Consider the following 18,281-nt stretch of genomic DNA (forward strand, 5'->3'; position numbering starts at 1 on the left):
GGAATGGAAATTATGTGTAGCACAACATGTGGATGACTGAAGATGTGTGTTTCTTTCCATCTGCTGATGCAACTGTGCTTATTTTTCCTCTAATCCCAGTTTTAATTATAACATCACACCATTGCTTATACCACACAGCTTCCTATGGAGATAGATTTGATAGCTCAGAGCCACAGTGTAATCTACATGTTCTCAGACTTTTAAAATTCCTTGTTGCATAATTCTTTGGCTCTTCTTTCTTGGTTTGCTGCTGGGGAACAGGATACGTTTTATGCTTATATGACTTGTTTCTCTGCTTGGTTGTATAGCATTAGACAGAAAGAAGTACCATATCCAGTGTTTACAGAACACTAACTCGTCTGTTTTTTGTAGCTGGTGAATAGTGAAAGGGAGTCTCCTTTGGTCAACCTCTGTTTCGGTCTGTGTATCCTTGGAAGACGAGCCCTGGGCACAGCCTCCCACAGTATGTCTGCAAGGTAAGACCACCAGGCCATAGTGCCTTCTCTCTTCACCCTGTACTACAACACTCTTCAATTTCCATCCATGAGTTAATAGTGTTACAGGAGCTGACATTGTGGGTCTGTTGATTTTTCAGCTTGGAGCCTTTCCTCTATGGGCTTCATGCCCTCTTCAAGGGAGATTTCCGCATCACCTCTCCCAGGGATGAATGGGTGTTTGCAGACATGGACCTTTTGAATCGAGTTGTGGCTCCAGGCGTCCGGATGTCCCTCAAATTACACCAAGTAAGATTTATTTCACAGCTCTGGGAACTCAAAACCTTCCATTATCCTAACACACCAAGGTCTTAAGGGTTTGATACTCAGGTGAAGCATGATTCACCCTCTCTAAATGGCATTGCATAGCAAGAAAAAATAGTATTGAGCTACCCAGCTCAAAGAAGAAATAGCTTTTGATCTTGACTGCCGGTATTTCTTTTATAATCTGTGAATCATCACTTAAAGGTAGAATGAGTAGGATTTCCCTAAAAATCAATGTAGAGCCTCATACAAAATAATCCCTCTCAATCATCACTCATGACCCATTATACGTGTGTCTTGGTGTCTGTATCTGCAGAAATCCTGTCCTCTGCCTGTATTTTCTTATTTTGCTCCATGCAGGATGTTTGTGGGCATTAACTTTGGGCAGCAGGACTCTATAAAAACGTAGTGACCAGTTGCTAGATTAAGATCGTAAGCAGACATCTAAGAAGAAGGTACTATGCCGGACACAGCCGTAATGAGGCGTTGCAAGTGGGCAAAGCTCGTTCCAAAACGAGAGTGAATTTGAGGTTGGCTTTCACCTGCTGGCGAGCACTGAAGGAGAGGATGGGTGTGAAGATCGATGCGGAGTTGGCCTATACACTGGGATGTGTTCTGGCAACTGCAGTCAGGGGGCGTGCCATTTGCACTTCTGGTGTCGTTGAGTCGTAGAGGAGGGGCCAAATTTGAATGTTGTGTTTGCAAACGGCAACCTACTCGTTCTATCTTTAATCTTGTGACTTAACACACTTTCCTATCCTGACTGTGATGATATGAAAAAATATGTCCTTAGTATTATGCTGAAACGTTGAAACCTTTATCAACAATGCTAGGTGAAAGTAATTGCTCAGTTAACAGAGAATGCAGACTGTGAATGGGATTTGTAAAAAAAACAAAAAAAACAAAGCAACTTGTGTTTATTTTGACCCAGAATACGTTATCTTCAAACTTAATTCCAGGTAGAATAAATTTAGAAACTATTTGCTAACAGTAACACCCCTATTGAAATTAGAGTTTAGCAGTAGAATATTCCATGATAATCAGCATAGAAAATAAATGTAGGGAAAAAGCTTGTGGGAACTACAGCAGTCTGTAGAGTTGTTAGAGATTGCAATAGAATATTCACTGGCCACATAATTGACAATAATTGAGAATGTACCTACAAGTGACATGCATGTGAAACAGTCAAAAGTATGATGTTTTGTTCAACTCATTTGCACACGAAAAATCTGACGCTATGCAAAATTTAGCATGATTTTGGGTGCTTGGCCTATGAAACCCACAGAACCTATACCAAGCCACTGAAAGGCTTCACTCAGTGGTGTAGAGGATTCAGAATATAAGCCCTGGGGCTTGTGATTATATATATCCCTGTTATTACTGACCATCATCATCACTGCAAATAATGGCACGAGTTCAACCCCTGTAATCCACCTCTTCTCTAGGACCATTTTACATCTCCAGATGAGTATGAAGATCTCATGGTCCTCTATGACGCCATCACGGCCAATGAGGAGAAGATGCTAATATCGCATGAGGGTGACCCTGTATGGCGCAGTGCCATCTTGGCAAATATGCCTTCACTACTGGCCTTGCGGCATATCATGGACGACGGTAGCGATGAGTATAAGATCATCATGCTCAACAAGAGGTTCCTCAGCTTCCGGGTTATCAAGGTTGTAAATCCTGCTATATCGATTTATAATGTTTATTCGTTCGCATTAACTAGCTTTAAGTGTAGTCCAATTAGGATAATAACAAAGCCCCACAAACCCATCACACCTCACAGATGTTTTTCCCTTATCTTATTATGCTGTTACATTCAGATGTATTCTCATTTATAACTGAGAAAAACCCACTTTTTTCAGCAGGTTTTTTTTTATTTTATTTTTTTTTATTAAATACCAAATTGCTATCACAAAGATCCTTCTACAGTATTCTTATTTTAAAGAGACATTTTTTGAAGGACTTCTCCCTTTAACGGCCTATTTGGAGTACATTCTTGCATAAGTTTATCTTCAGGTCATTTTCAGTGAATGCCTCGCTTGAGATCTGAAAGATATGGATATGAATTCGGGTGACATGCATGTGCCAAAAAAAGAAATTTGATGCACTGCCCTCCTGGCAGAGCTTGCCTGGGCTGTTTTTTCTGGTATACCTCAGAGTTCCTGATCCCTCTTTGCTCTGCCTCATACAGGTGAACAGGGAGTGTGTTCGCGGGCTGTGGGCGGGTCAGCAGCAGGAGCTGGTCTTTCTGCGGAATAGAAACCCAGAGCGCGGCAGCATTCAGAACGCCAAGCAGGCCTTGAGGAACATGATCAACTCATCTTGTGACCAGCCTATCGGCTACCCTATCTACGTGTCCCCCCTCACCACCTCCTATGCTGGCGGTCACACCCAGCTCCGGTCCGTGTGGGGAGGACCCGTCAGCCCCCACAACATCTACACCTGGCTCATCAGTAGCTGGGACAGGTAGACATTTTGAATATCAGAATTTCACATGACAGTTTTTGTTTTATGGTGTTTTTTTTTTCAATTTTCCAGACATTCTTATTAAAGGGGTGCTCAAACACTGTTTATACCCTATATTTGTTGTTAGCTGCCTACCTAACTCAAAGAAAGTTGAATCAGTTCATCTGGATACAATGTTTATTGACAGATACATTTCATCACTCATCTAAGTGACCTCTTCAGTCTAAACTGAGTGCAGGTATCCCCACTCTTATGAACAATCTAGTTGCATCACAGCCGAAACCAACGATCAGTTTCATATGCAAATAAGGGCCTGACCATTAACTAGCGTTACAATGGCAATGTGTACTAGTCACAGAGGATTTGGGAATGTTTGCAATCACAGCATTGTAAGATGGCGACAGATGTACTCTTAGGCCCCTCCCTCGGTTCAGGGATGGTTGTTCCCTCTTCACATAGATGGCCTGAAGAGGTCACTTAGATGAGTGATGAAATGTATCTGTCAATAAACGTATCCAGATTCAACTTTCTTTTATTTTCTTACCTGGATTATTGAGTGTGCAATAAAGACAATGCCTACCTGACGTTAAAATGTGAACATAACCACCTCATTACCTTAAGTTGGTCCAGAGATATGCCCCTGAAACGGACTGGCACACTAGCTTCCTGCTTAACAAAAAACTACATATAGGCAGAGCTCAACATGGCCTGTCACAATTATTGCATAATCGCCTGATCGCGATTATTTGAGCTGACCGCAATCATTTTGCATAATTGTTAGATAAAACTGGATGAAGCTAACAGAAATGTCATATTTCCATCACTATTTTCATGTCGTTTTCCACCGTTTGAGATCTGACTGATGCTGTTTTAGTGACGTTATCTCATTGCGCCCCCTTCTTCTGCTATGGTTTAATGGCATGTGTGGCGAATCAGCATCACCAACTGTTTCTCGAAGCGCTTGCCTATTTGATGACCGCATTTCGCTGAGTATCTATCAACATTAACATCGTGGATTTAGTTGCAAAGCCAAACACCACAGTACCGCTGTGGGCACATTTTGGTTTTAAGCCAAATAAAAAAGACGATTTGGCGGATTTCCTGCAAAAAGGCTGCGGTCAAAGGTACTAATACCATAAATTTAAAAAAATATGTTTATAAACATAAATTTATATGTTCCAATGTTCAATGCCAAAAATGGACCCCTCTTCTTCATGAGATGTGTAATCACCACATGGGTGCCAGCCAGCGTTAGCCTTCGTGACCATATGCAGGGGGAGGCCCACGGACTGTCAGAGCAGCACACGATGCCGAGGCGCTCCATGTTGGCGAAGTCCTCCTCGGCGATGGCGAGCTTGGCTGGGTCGAGGCGCTGTGCACAGGCGTAGACTGGGGGCCAGTGGTGGTGATGTAGTGTTCCACTCCATGCTTGGTGACTGCTGACAAGAAGATGGGAGTTGTGAGGTCTGGAAACTCAGTGAGCAGACGCTGAAATTCATCCCCGGTGGCAATAATATTGGACAAGCCGATGGGAACTGCCTCCCCCAGCGTACATAGGTGGGAGCAGAAAGAGATGGCGTCAATCAAGTGGCAGTTTTTAATGTCTACCAACAGTCCATAAACGCGCAGGAAATCCGCACCCAGGAGGGGAATGGACACCTTCACCATTACGAAGTTCCAGCCGAACTGCCGACCTCCAAAAACCACCTCCACATACCTCATGCCATAGGTACGTACAGGGGTGCCGTTAGCAGCATCCATGGAGGGGGGGGGGGGCGAAGGCGAATCCACCGGCCATTGTGTCCACTGGTGTCGCAGGCAGGAAGCTCTGCTGCATTCCCGAATCAACTAGCAACCGTCGGCCGGAGATGGTATCCTGAATAAACAGCAGCCTGCCTTCCTGGCCAACGCTTAGGGCTACTACTGAGTGCCGGCCCTGGCTTTTTCCGCCCTGCTGAAAGTGCATGGTGCAGGACATTGCTTGGCTTTGGTTCCAAACCTAGCATGGTAGGCACAGTCCTGCTGCTGATGAGAAACTGCTGCCACGGCGATGCCTGCAGCCTCAACCGGCGGTGGTGGAAGAGCGTGGGCAGGCAGCAGAGCGGCTGCACACTGCTGTCGGCTGGCGAGAAAAATCCTGTCAGCCCCCGCGGCCAACTCCCGAAAGTTGCTGGAGGTGGACAACTTGGAGCTAGCCAAGACAGCATGGACGTGCGAGGGGAGCTGACGGAGGAACAGCTGGCTGAAAAGGAAGGCGGGGTTACACAAACCCAGCATACTCAGCATCTTGTCCATTAGCTCCGATGGCTTGCCGTCTCCCAAGCCTCACAGCAAAAACAACCAGTCTGGCCGCTGCACCTCTGCTAGCTCAAAAGCCTGCAGCAAGTGTCTCTTAATCGTGCCGTACTTATCCACGGGCGGCGGGGCTTGCAGCAGGCCCAATATCCGTGACGCCGTAGATGTTCCAAGTGCCGCCACGACGTAGTAGTACTTAGTCTCATCCATGGTGATGTTCCTAATCACGAACTGGGCTTCGATGTGAGCAAACCATGCTGCTGCAGCCATTTCCCAGAAGTCGGGCAGTTTGAGCAAGACGGCATTAGCCAATGCACTGGTAGCTTCGTTTTCCATGGCTCACGTCGGGGTCACCAGTGTGGAGGATGAAAGAAAGAAGACGAGACCACTTCTCCTTTTGACCACACAGCCGTGGGGTCGTTTATTTCCCCCAACAAAGTCTAACTGAACAGTTCATTGTCTTCAAACCTCAGCCTCGTGTCTACCCACAATACCCCTTGCTAAACCCCGCCCACTGTCTTAAAGGGACCGTCTCTGGCTCACATGGTGAATATCTAACCTGCAAGTAGGTCACTACAATAGCTTATATTTAGCTATCTAAGTTAGTCTTGAAGTCGTTTTATCTTAAACGGTAACATCACCTGCTAGCTGTATAAAAGTCCAATTGCCTTCAACACACTACCAACAGGGAATTCTGTAAGTTTTGGTTGCCTATTTTGTAAAATGTAATTGCTAACATGAAGCTAACAAAAATGGCAGTAAACTAGTTAGCAACACGTACAATTCTCCTCCTGGTCTTGCTGGTCTAGTTCTCTGGCGCCAATTGATTTTAAGGATAAAAGAAAATGTCTTTATGACATCCCTGTCTAAGTGGGCTTGAAAACCAGGGTGTCTGATTATGCACATTTGTCCCTCCTCTAAAAGAAATCACTATGCCCAGTCCCAGTCATTACAGCTGTCACTTTCCATATCAGTTGGAATTGCAGCACAGTTTACACCAGTAGCGGACCGTGCATTTCAGACCTAGGCCTTCGGTGAGACGTCACCTCCTCATAATTACCCAAAGACAGCCGTCATATCGCCATGCTAAAATGTTTTAGTCGCAAAAGTGGTAATCATCACCATCATCAAGTTATTTGACACTTTTCACTTTCACAGCAGCGACATCGTGTGGCGACATGGTGTAACGTACAGCCTTACTGGAAGTAATCCTGCTGAAACTCAACAAACACGTCCCAGCCGGGCCGCTGGGCATAAAAACAATCAAACATTAAGTAAACTAGAAAAATGCTTTTCCACAGAAAAAGCGTGTGAATGCTGAGCTGCTGAAAGAAATCGCGAAAGCATTGCTGAAAATGGATAAATAGGAAAAGTCAGAAAGTCACTAGCCTACCTGAAATACCTGGAAACTGAAATGTGAAATGGCTGAATATTTTAAAAGTTTTAAAGGTATAAATCTACCAGGTGTTGAGAGTTGACAGTAATTAGGCTGGCAGTTGAGTTTCAAATTGATATGTGACGTCACAATAGGACTGAACATTCTAACGGGAAAAGTGTATGGCAGAATTGCTAAACTTTAGAGCTGAATTCTTCAAAAACTATAAAATATTTTTAAAATCTGAATGAGATTCTGAAAGAGCTGAATGTCCTGAACTGTTTAAGCTTTAAATGGGGTTTCTAGCTCAAAAAATGAAGGAGGAGATACAGTTCAAAGGTGATGAGGGTTTCAACCTTTCCCCATAGACTTCCATTGTTTTGAAAAAGTAGAAAAAGCTTAATATGTTTAAAGGTATAAAAGATGTCAAAAAACCGAAATGTGAGCCTTAATGAGCTTAAAGAGATGATCATTTTGATACCTGAATGGTTTCAGTGGCTAAAAGTATGAAGGAGTAAAAGAGGTGGAAAGTTTGCAAATGTCCCCCATTGTCTCCCATTCAAAAAATGGCTGAAAAAAGTTGAATATTTCAAAAAGTTCAAAAGGTATGAAAAATCTGAAAGGGGAGCAATAATGTCCTTAATGAGTTGAACATTTTGATAGCTGAATGGTTTCAGTAGCTAAAAGTATGAAGGAGCTACAAAGTGTCAAAAAATGGGTGGAAGAAAAATAAATAAAAGAACTGCAAAGCAATTCACACTAATTAACTAACTGTACAAAAAATACATTTGACTCACCAGTGTTGTCTATTTGAAGACAAAATCCATTCTCCTTTCTTTCTGAATGAAACAGTCGATCACACGGTCATAGAGCACTCCTTTGGCTTTTAAATCCATCAGAATGTCCTTTTCAATGGCAATGGAGGCCAATGCTGTGAGTCGTGTCTGTCCCGTTGTATTCCTGGAATACGTTTTTATTATTTTAAGTGCTGAAAATGTCCTTTCAACAGATGCTGTGGAAACCGGGACTGTAACAGCTAAACAAGTGAAATGCCGCACATACGTCTTCCCCGTTTGGGTCAGAGATGCTCACTGTGGGGTTGGTCTGCCCATCTCCACAATCCACAATCCTTTGCTTTTCCCCAAACAATCGTCTTGAAAATGGTGTGACTAATAAATCTGCCACCACATACTTCACGAGTTCTCTTTGAGACATTATTCTCATTCATTGAGACATTATTCTCATTCATGCTAGCTAGCTTAGCTAACTAAATCAAAAACACAAATGCTAGCTAACATTAGCTACCAACTACCACGGTGCGCTGCAGAACGCAACCACAACGGTTTCAACCACAGACCTAGGTGCTGCTGCTGATTGGCTGAACAATCGCTCGCATAGGCTGTATGCAGCAAAAGCCCTATGACACTGGGCAAGTATAAAAGAATATGCCCATCCGCTACACATCAAAATCTGATTGGTTGAGTAATCTATCAGTCCAGTATTAACACCTAACTTATTTAGATAGCCGAGTCCTTCGCTTGAGATGCCAAAGGCGCTGGTAGGAGGAGTCTTCTCACATGGTTACAACAGAGGGAAAAAGGTGATTGGATGGTTTTTTTTTGGCCGAGAGACTGCAAGCAGAGCCTCCCGAATTCATATGTGTAATCGAAATGTAATGTGATATTAACAGCTTGATTAGAAGATTGTATTATATTTATGAAAGTGTTTTCCTTTTTCTGTGGAGTCTTAGGCCTTCACCGAAGGCCTAGAGGGCCCCGACGGTTCGCCGTTAGTTTCCACTCAGACACAAACAGCCATCATTATGCTGAAGCGGCCCCATAGTGGTTTCTTGTTCTTCTCCAGTAGGATTCAGAGCTGATGACTCATGTCTTTGCTCATCTCCTCTGTGGTGTATTCGGGCTCACAACGATAGACTTCAATATCAGACTTCATTAAAATCTGATGAAATGTGTCTTCATCCAATGTATAATTCTTAAGGTTGTTTTGAAGCCATTACTTTCAAATTAGCAAAGTCTGCTTATAGAAGCAGGCTAACAGTTTCTCTCTGCTCAGGGATGCAGTTTCTCAAGTCTACATCCCCTTTTCATTTAGAGGGAGGTAGCTGAAAAATCACCCATTCTGCTCATTGTTAGTTGTTAAAGTCAGAAAAAAGGTAGACGATAAAGTCAAAATGACATACACCTTGACCAAAATCAGTTTGTTTTAACAAAATCAAATTGTTGCTACAATTGTTTTCAGCGATTGCTTTGAGAAGCCACAAAGAGAGACTTAATATTGTTTGACACGTATTAAATTAGTTTAGTTTGCATTGGAGCATCCCTTTAATATGGATATTATTCAGATGAATCAAAGGGTTCTTTCTCTCTCTCTCTCTCTCTCTCTCTCTCTCTCTCTCTCTCTCTCTCTCTCTCTCTCTCTCTCTCTCTCTCTCTCTCTCTCTCTCTCTCTCTCTCTCTCTCTCTCTCTCTCTCTCTCTCTCTCTCTCTCTCTCTCTCTCTCTCTCTCTCTCTCTCTCTCTCTCTCTCTCTCTCTCTCTCTCTCTCTCTCTCTCTCTCTCTCTCTCTCTCTCTCTCTCTCTCTCCCCCACACACACACACACTCCAGGTTACAGAAGGGTTGTGGTGCTGGCTGTAACAGCGGTGGAAACATCGAAGATTCTGACTGCGGGGGTGGCTCCACCTCCATCTCTGCCAACCCAACAGCTCACACCACCCAGAGCACACCAGCCTCCAGCCTTCCCCAACCCCACATCACCACTGTCCAGCCCTCCATGGGTAAGATGTAAATCAGTCTGCCTCTGTATGTTTGCCTGTACAAGTATGCACTATTTAGTAACTTATTTTTTGTCTAACCACCTATGGCCTCATACATCCTACCACATAGAGTCAATCGGTGACTTTGGGAAGAGTGTCAATCATGACAGCAAATGGCTGTAAGTCAGAAAATAGTACTCGTGTCACTCTAAATCTGCAAAAATTCCCTTTTGATCTTCTTGTCTTTCCACAACATCTCACGTGAAGCCTTGGAACTATGTTTTAATTTATTCACAAAAAATTAATTTAGAGAAAAAATGGCAACTACAAATTTGTTTGCTTTTATAGTTGAAGCTCAGTTCTTGAAACTGAGTTTCCGGTTTTAGCAAAGGTTCATCTATTGTAGCTCCTCCACATTTTTTAATTGAATTATTTTGATTTAATTACTTATTTATTCACAACCAGAGCATCTGCATGTTTTCATCTATCCATCCTGCTCATTTATATGGCACACCCTGTGTGGATGACCTGTTGGAGTGGATTTAGACAGCGTCATCCAGGGCTACTTTAAGTGAAGAAATAGATTCCCTCTGGATCAGATGTCAGATTTTGTAGACACTGCTAAACTTTAATCCAGTAAAATACTGTCTTTTTTAAAGCGACCATATCATTCCACTTCTATATTTTTATTCTGGAGCTCCACTAGAGTAGTTTTGCATGTTTCACAGTTCAAAGACGTCCTTATTATCCTTATCTTATACTGGCCCTTTGTGCAGCCCCTCACTTCATTCTCTGTCTGAAACAAGCCGTTTTAGCTTGTTTTAGCTGTCTCTGTATTAAGGCCCCCACCCTAAAAGCCCATTGTTTCTTCTTATTGGCCAACTTCTGGTAACATAATTGAAGTGAATGTGAAGTAACATACGTAGCTTCTCGTTCATGATTGGAAATGACAACTTCTCAAATCCATCCGTACATGTTTTAGCCCAAATACGAAATATGATAGTGGGCAGTAGGGCTGACAAAATTGGACAAAAATGACGTTCGATTATTCCTTCTAAAAAAATACATAGGTTCGAATCCATTCAAGTATATTTTTGTGCATTATGTCTATAAGAGGGCAAACCAATACAACGAGAGACATAACTACTTGTATAGGTATATTTATTTCAGTGTTAACGTGTTTTTAAAAAGATTACGTACCTACACATTACAAAATAAAGAAAATAATGTCCTATACCGTAAAACCTCATTTAAAGACGATAGACCTTTCTCTGCGCCGTGGTTGGTGCTAGAGTGAGAAACAAGAACGCGCTGTCTCGGAGTGAGATGAATGATTCATAATTGATGTGTTGTTTTCGAGATGTGCCCTCATGTTACTAGTGGTGGAACGGTAAGCTAACTGTAGCTTACCTAGCTTGCGTACGACTTACGTATCTCGTGGTTCCACAATCTTTCCGTTTTCTGACCAAAATCTGAAGCATTTCCAAATGGAGCTTTTTAGATTGTTTGGAGTGAACATCACTCTCTCTGCAGCCGAGTTAGGTCAGGAACTCTCTGCCATCTTTACTACTTGGTTGTTGTTGAATTAGTCGCTCGTTTCAGTTTGACCTAAATTTCATTTTCAATTAATCTAAGTGACGTTGTGTGACTCCTGTCCATCATGCAGCGTATTCAGTGCAGCGGCCAAGGAGCTCACAAGAATTCATGAGGCAGACAGCCACGATAGTGCTACCTTTTTTTCACAAACGAATATTAATTTTCACACTCTAATATCTGTTTTGTTTTGTTTTGTTTACAATTCAGTTATATATTCGAATTAGGAATATTCATCGACTGCCCTTGTGCAGTGTTTCCCAACCCAGTCCTCAAGGAACCCCTATCCTGCAGATTTTCTTTGCAACCCTAAATAGGTACCTGTTTGTAGTTATTCAACCAATCAGCAATGAATTATGTCAGATGTTGCACACCTTGCATAATTACGTTCTGTGAGATGATTGGTTGAGTAAGCACAAACGGGGCTACCTATGCAGGGTTACAATGAAAATCTGCAGGATAGGGGTTCCTTGAGGACTGGGTTGGGAAACGCTGCCCTAGTGGACAGCACAAACATCCGCAGCAAACAAAGATTACAGCAGGACGTCTCTGGTAAATATTACACTCATTACCTGCTTATTGTGTGACACAACAGTGGATTTAGCCTTTCAGCCACAAGCTGTATATAAAAATGTTTCTATATATGTTCCTGGTAATCGGTGTACATGTGGGAAATGCGCTAAAATGCCGACTGAAGTGGAAAACATCTGCTGTCAGGAAATAACAAAGGTTACATAGCTAGTAAAATGTCATTCTGCAGTCACCAAATGACTGTATAGTCTCTCCCTGCATCATCTGTTATTTGTATGCTAGAGTACATTAAATGCCTATAATACTACTTAAGTAGACTGTTTTGCGAGAATGTGTACATAAATTTACCAAGAAGACTGTAGTTTGACAGGCTTTTGGCTTGGAATGTCTTCGCTTGAGCATAACTGCTTTTGATAATATAAAATTACAGTTGATTGCTTGTTACTTGAAAAAGAGTCGTGTTGGGGGATGGTGACATTTATCCTCGGCAGTTGTGAGACTTAACACCACAATTTTGAGCAGATATGGTTGAAATAAAGGCATGTAATCTGACTGCTTGTTGCATGGCTGCATTGTTTGGAGCAAATCGCTGTTAGCTCCCTAAATAACGTCAGCTTCATTGTATATGCCCATTGTCTGCACTGAAACTATTCACAAGCTATTTGGGCCTATTATCAATACAAGACAAACATTTTAGTGATATAATGTTACTTACAGCTTGTGTTTCTGACTCAACACATCCCTTTAGATGGAAAAGCCCTGCCTTTTAGCACTAGCTTAGCTGAACATCTGGCATGAACAAACATGTTGGCATATGGCTGTTGCTGAACCGAAATAAGAGACTGTATCCAGTGTGTTACAAAATGTGTTACATAGTGATGTAGATAAGTAACAGAAGAAAATGCTGGACTTCAAAAGTGGTGTTTTAAGCAGCGTTTTCTGTCGGAGAGAATAACTCCCTTTAGCGTGGACTTTGGGCTTTGTAGCTCTGCAGACATTTTACATGCACCCAGATATATAACACACTAAAGGAAAGGTACAAAACCTAAAAAGCATGATATTACCTCTTAAAAGTTTTCACATTAAGGAGATTCTCCTCTCCTGATGTTCACTGACCACATAAAATAGATCAGTCTGCAAAATAATTGTAGATTGCTGGTACAACTTCCTTGACTTGGATTTAAGTGGGGACACTCATCAGTACTTGCTCACTGTCAAACAAGCTGCAGTTGGACATCAGCAAGCAGGATGGAAACATACCAGAGACCCCGTGATTTTTACGCGTTTTGGAGTTTGTGCAGTCTGTGCAGACTTGTCATGTACCAGCCAGCCTTGTGGCATAGATTTGATTGAATAATTTTTTTTTTTACTTCAGGTACAGACAACCCTGTGGGTCCAACTCCCAGCTGGCCTCTTCATCCCCAGCCTCTACCATTAGCCCTGCTCAGCCAGTCTGAGGGTAGGATGGAGGCAGGGCTTCTCAATTCCCTACAACGCACGTCCTCTATTCAGGGGCTCCTGGGACAGCAACTTTCTGGTTCCCAGCTGTCTTTTAGCAGCTCCCTGGCTCCGGCCCTGCTGCCTGGCCCAGAGCGCTTCTGCCCAGGGAGTCTCCTGGAGAACTCAGGGCACAGAGGAGGCCAGCGGGCTGGCCTAGGCCAGGGCAGCGGGCTGCACTATGAGAGCCACTTTGGAAAGTGGAGCCTTTCCGGCAGGAAGGGCTTTAATGGACCAGCTGCGATGGAAGGTGATGGAGGAACATTACAGACCATACGCACACAGGTGATTTGTCAAATCAGCATACAGTATGAATACAGTTGAGCTAGTCTTCTCTAAATGCATTGTTATGTTCTCATGCCTTGATTCTGAAAAATGACTGAAAGGAGCTATAGGCAGCCGCCGATTTTTGACAAAATTTTAAATGTCTTACTATATCGCAACAGTAATTGGTAGTACTCAAAAAAATAAGACGTTTGACACCGAAATGAAAAAAAAATCCATCGTTTCTGTAAGGGGCAGGAGCTAAAACAACATCAGCCAATCAAACAAGCCACCAAATCAAATGATTGGAATGAGCGAGCTGTCTATCAAGCCCTCAGTGACACGCGCATTTGTTATGCGCATAATGGTTTCACGTACACAAAGGCCGGTTGCTAACGCATAGCTGCCGGACGCACCGATAATACTGTCATCGAAACTCTACAAAACAACTTACTTGATAAGATGTTATGAGTTGTAGTCCAAAAGCATTATGTCAATGTGTCACAGGTAGAGTAAGATAAAATCGCCACTTGCTAGAGTTAGCTAGACAGATAACGTTAGCTATTAGCTAACGTTAGACATAAACCGGTAAAGTTATTGCAGCAGTCAGTTTTCGACAACATTTTCAGTAATAACACACTAGCTTGACAGCTGTGAGTGCTAACAATAGACATGTTCATTGTTTATGCTCATTATAATAATAAAGTTAGTTTTCTCTTAAGTGTGTGACATCCATTCAATACAGCTAATTTGACTCCGCTCAGAATGATGCTTGTCTCAGGTGAAATGCTTTCGCTTCAATCAGCAGGTGTGTCCGGCACGTGCATGTGTTTTCGGGGCGTGGCTTTGGAGGCATCCTGATGCTTTCTGATTGGGGAGGGCGGTGTCGAATTCGGTTTAAGGATTTGAAAATATTTCTAAGTTCTGTCCAAAATCAATGGCCGCCTATTGCTCCTGTAAGTGAAAGCTGGGAAAAAGAGGCCAAGTGTTTTTTTTTGTTTGTTTTTGTTTTTGTTTTTTTTGTTAATGTTTTACAGCCTACTCCTCCAGCACCACCTCCCGAAGTGAATCTAACACAAGATCCACTGGGTGCCACCCAGACGATGGATGCCACCCTGCTGACTGCAGGCGATCCCATCCCCCGAGAGGAATCCACAGAGCTGCCTTTACTTGAGCACCTACGCTGATCTGCACTGGAGGACGCCCTCCGCCCCCACCCTCCCTTGTGACATTCTTTGCAGTGAAAGCACATCCATGGTCAATGCTTGGGCCATGCCCAATAAGACCAGACTCATTCCAGCCATTCTGGACTCATTCCAATGATCCTCATTCAAAGACAGCCAACTTGACATATTGGAAATGTGTAAATCCCCATAGAAAACTCAACCTGTACAGATTTTTTTCTTTCTCTCTCTTCCACCATGCATTTTTAAGACCCCTGCAATACCGGATACATTTGGCTGTTAACACATGCCCCTCCACCTCCCTTCTCAGCCAAATGAATCATGCAGCCAATGGCATATTTAGCCGACCCATGTCACAATAGCTCCATCAACCAGTTTATTCCCAAGTCAGCTCTCACCACGTCTCCTAGGACTTAGATTAAGATGTGCTCATTCTTAAGATTTCCTTTGGATTTAAAAAAAAAAAGGCACTCCTCGTCTTTGTAGGCAACCTTTTGGTTATCAAAGTGGTGACAGACCGTGAAGACCAGTGCAATTGTAAGGGATATTCTGCTTAAGTAATTTTTTTAGGTCTTTTTTTTTATATACTTGGCATGGGAGCACCCCCCACCCTTACTTTCTCTCACTTGACATCCTCAGCAGGTGTTTGCATAATAAGTCGTTTAAAGGAAAGATAAGAATAAAAAATCTCGAAGATCTTTTGTTGCTATACGTGCTGGTGAAGGATGTGTGACTATCACGATTGGCCTTGGTTTTTTCCAACTCCTGCCATTTTATTATCCCTGGAGGAGCCACAGTTGTATGTCAAACTGTGTTGACAGTTTGTGTGCTGTAACATCCTACTATATGACCAATTCTATGTGTAATAACCTCCCCACCGTCACCTTTGCACGTCACACATATTCAACAACAACAGGGAAGAAAAAAATACATCCCGAGAAAAGCTGAGTCTATTTGTCCTCTGGCCCGTTCCTTACAGAGGCACCTGACAAACATCAACACCCTCTTACACTTCTATCATGGAGCAGGTTTTCAGGGAAAAAGGCTCCCGCCCGCCTGCCCCCGGCCAACACGTGGTGCTTTTACCACTGAGTTTACAGTCTAGTCAGGCCTGACGGGGACATGGAGATGTGGGATGACCTCACACAGAGCTGGCACCCTCGGACCAGTACAGACTCAAGGGAAGGGATGATGCTTTATTGTGTTGATCACAAGACAGAAGCTGGGAGTATTGTAAACTCCAGTCTTTTTTGATTTTTGATGAGTGGAAGTGAAATGTCTTTTGCCCCCCCCCAACTTGAGGAGTCAAAAATTCCTCAGCTTCAAAAAATTCATTGAGTTTGTTTTACTGAGGGGGACCAACCAATATCTCTTTCTCTGACTAGATCCAGTCGGCTCTGGACTCCTCCCCATAGCGGGGAGCCGAGCTACTCTGTGTTTGAGAGCCACATGAAATCCCCCTCTGTTTTCCTTGCCTACAGTATGGCTCACCCCAGTACTATACTACTGCTACTGCATCTCCTGCTACTACTAATGTACCCACTACAACTGCTGTTTGTGCAACGGTTAACTCCAGCGTTATAGTTGGAAATAAAAGTTGAATAAATACTGAATGCAAAGGTGGAATATTTATTTGATTAATATTGTCTTAAAGATATCTGTAAAGGGGTTTGTCTATATGGCGTGCTGAGATATAGAATTGGAGATTAGATTCTGCCTTCTGCCAACTGTAGCCCTTCTCCCCTACACTTGTTTGGTATCATTTACCTTTGTCATCTCACCAATGGCTGTCCTCTTCAGTGTTTAACTGGAAGTAGTCCGAAAAAGTCATTTTAAGTTGATTTCCTGGCCACTCTTGCACTCTCGTTCCACCACTGTGAAAGGCGGATTAAAACACTGATTTTAGGGTTCTATTGGATCAAAGTAGATCCCACACAAAGAAGCTTGCAGTTTCAAAAAACTTTTGCCCTACGTTGTTTTTACCTGGGTCAAACGGCTATAGGCTAACACAGTTTACGTGTTTGTGTCCCCTGACCATCAATGTGTTTTATTAGTTGGACGATTTCAGAATGACATTGTGCCATAGCATAACTCCTTGCACCAGAGGACTGCCTTGTATGCTAGTTTTCACACCAAATAACATTTTACTCCTATTGTAAACTGTGTTCCACTCGAGGGGAAAAACCGAAATGAAAAGCCAGCATTCTCAGGGTCTCAAATGGGAAAAGAAATTGACTTGCCATCTTCTGGGGAAAGGTTTTTTTTTTGTTTTTTGTTTTTTTTGTCCAAAGGGAGAAAACCGAAAAGGGGATAAAATCATTAGTGGCAAAGTAGTCAAAACTTTTAACTCAAGGCGTGCGTTAAGTCACGTGTAAGTGCCAGAAGATGCCCCCTTTCCAGTGTTTGTACCCTCTGAGTTTAAAATTCTCCACACTGCATGCTGTCGAAACCTCTCAGTTATATTTTTCAACTTACTCAAGCTTTTGGAGTGCTGTTCTGTCTCCCATCGACACATTTTTTTACCTGTGACCAGGGGACATGTTATGAATCGGCCTGTTTCCTTGTCAGAGAATCGCAACTGCCGTTCATGATTGTCGTAACTGTTGAGGTAGCGTAATGGAAACTGGAGCCTATTTGTTTTAAGAAGACCCCTTTGGGCAAACGGTGCATCGGTAAACACCTCGTTAACTCCCTTGGCTCAGGAAAACAGACTTTCTGATCAGGGCTGTCCTTGTTTGTTTATATGTTGCTTTTCTTTTTTTTTTGCCCCCATCCCACCTCTTCATTCACGTTATATCCAAAGCAACAGGGAGTTTTTCTTTCTTCTTTTTTTTTTTTTTTACTGGGAGAAAGGAAAGCACAAGTTACTGGACGGACCTGGGTGTCAATAAAAAAAGGGATTACATAATCTCTGCAATTTATGTACAGCATGTTTCATATATAAATATATATTTAAAATAGAAATCTATTTTATTATGAGTCGATTTTGGGTTATTCTACATTTAAGACACTATGTTGAGGCTTGGGGGGAGCGTCTCTTGTGTTTACCCCTCTGAGGAGGTAGCTGGAGAGCCACTCCTTATATTGAATCTTGCAGTTTGGGAAGAATCAATACTTTTGCACAAGTGTATCATACACCATCCCACTTTATTGTTTATCATTTTAGTTACATGGGAAGGGTCTTTTATTTAAGAACTTTAAGTCGATATTCGAAGTTCTGTACAGTTTTTTTATGTAATTTTTTTTCCTCCTATTTAAATTAAAGCTTTTTGTGTCTTTGTTTGCAAATTAAATGCTGTGATTGCTTTCATTTTACTTTTCCTTTGTGTCGTTCCTTATTATTTTGGGGGGCCGGGGCATGTAGATTTGGACTTGATTTGTGTTGACGTAAACTGCAGAACATAATATTTAATTGGATATGAATGACAAAAAAGAAAACTCCAACCTCAAAACAATGAAGTACAATATGACCTAAATGTCGCGTATATATACACACCCTTGTGTACAAGCATGCACAGCAAGAGTAAAGACAAGGTTT

The 18,281-nt window shown here is 42.5% G+C and overlaps 1 protein-coding gene across 1 annotated transcript in view; it reads left to right on the plus strand.

The window, feature by feature from the left end:
* The window catches only part of LOC130116523 (pecanex-like protein 3), a 42,188-nt gene extending 24,135 nt beyond the window's left edge, over positions 1–18,053 (plus strand). The window contains exons 29-35 of the mRNA XM_056284442.1: positions 373–476; positions 596–743; positions 2,204–2,434; positions 2,956–3,230; positions 9,526–9,695; positions 13,174–13,580; positions 14,597–18,053. Of these exons, the coding sequence (XP_056140417.1) occupies positions 373–476; positions 596–743; positions 2,204–2,434; positions 2,956–3,230; positions 9,526–9,695; positions 13,174–13,580; positions 14,597–14,746 (1,485 nt within the window). The 3' untranslated portion in view covers positions 14,747–18,053. The remainder of the gene's footprint in view (positions 1–372; positions 477–595; positions 744–2,203; positions 2,435–2,955; positions 3,231–9,525; positions 9,696–13,173; positions 13,581–14,596) is intronic.
* The last annotated feature ends 228 nt before the right edge of the window (positions 18,054–18,281 follow it).

Source organism: Lampris incognitus, chromosome 8, assembly GCF_029633865.1.
Source record: "Lampris incognitus isolate fLamInc1 chromosome 8, fLamInc1.hap2, whole genome shotgun sequence".
Taxonomy (NCBI): Eukaryota; Metazoa; Chordata; class Actinopteri; order Lampriformes; family Lampridae; genus Lampris; species Lampris incognitus.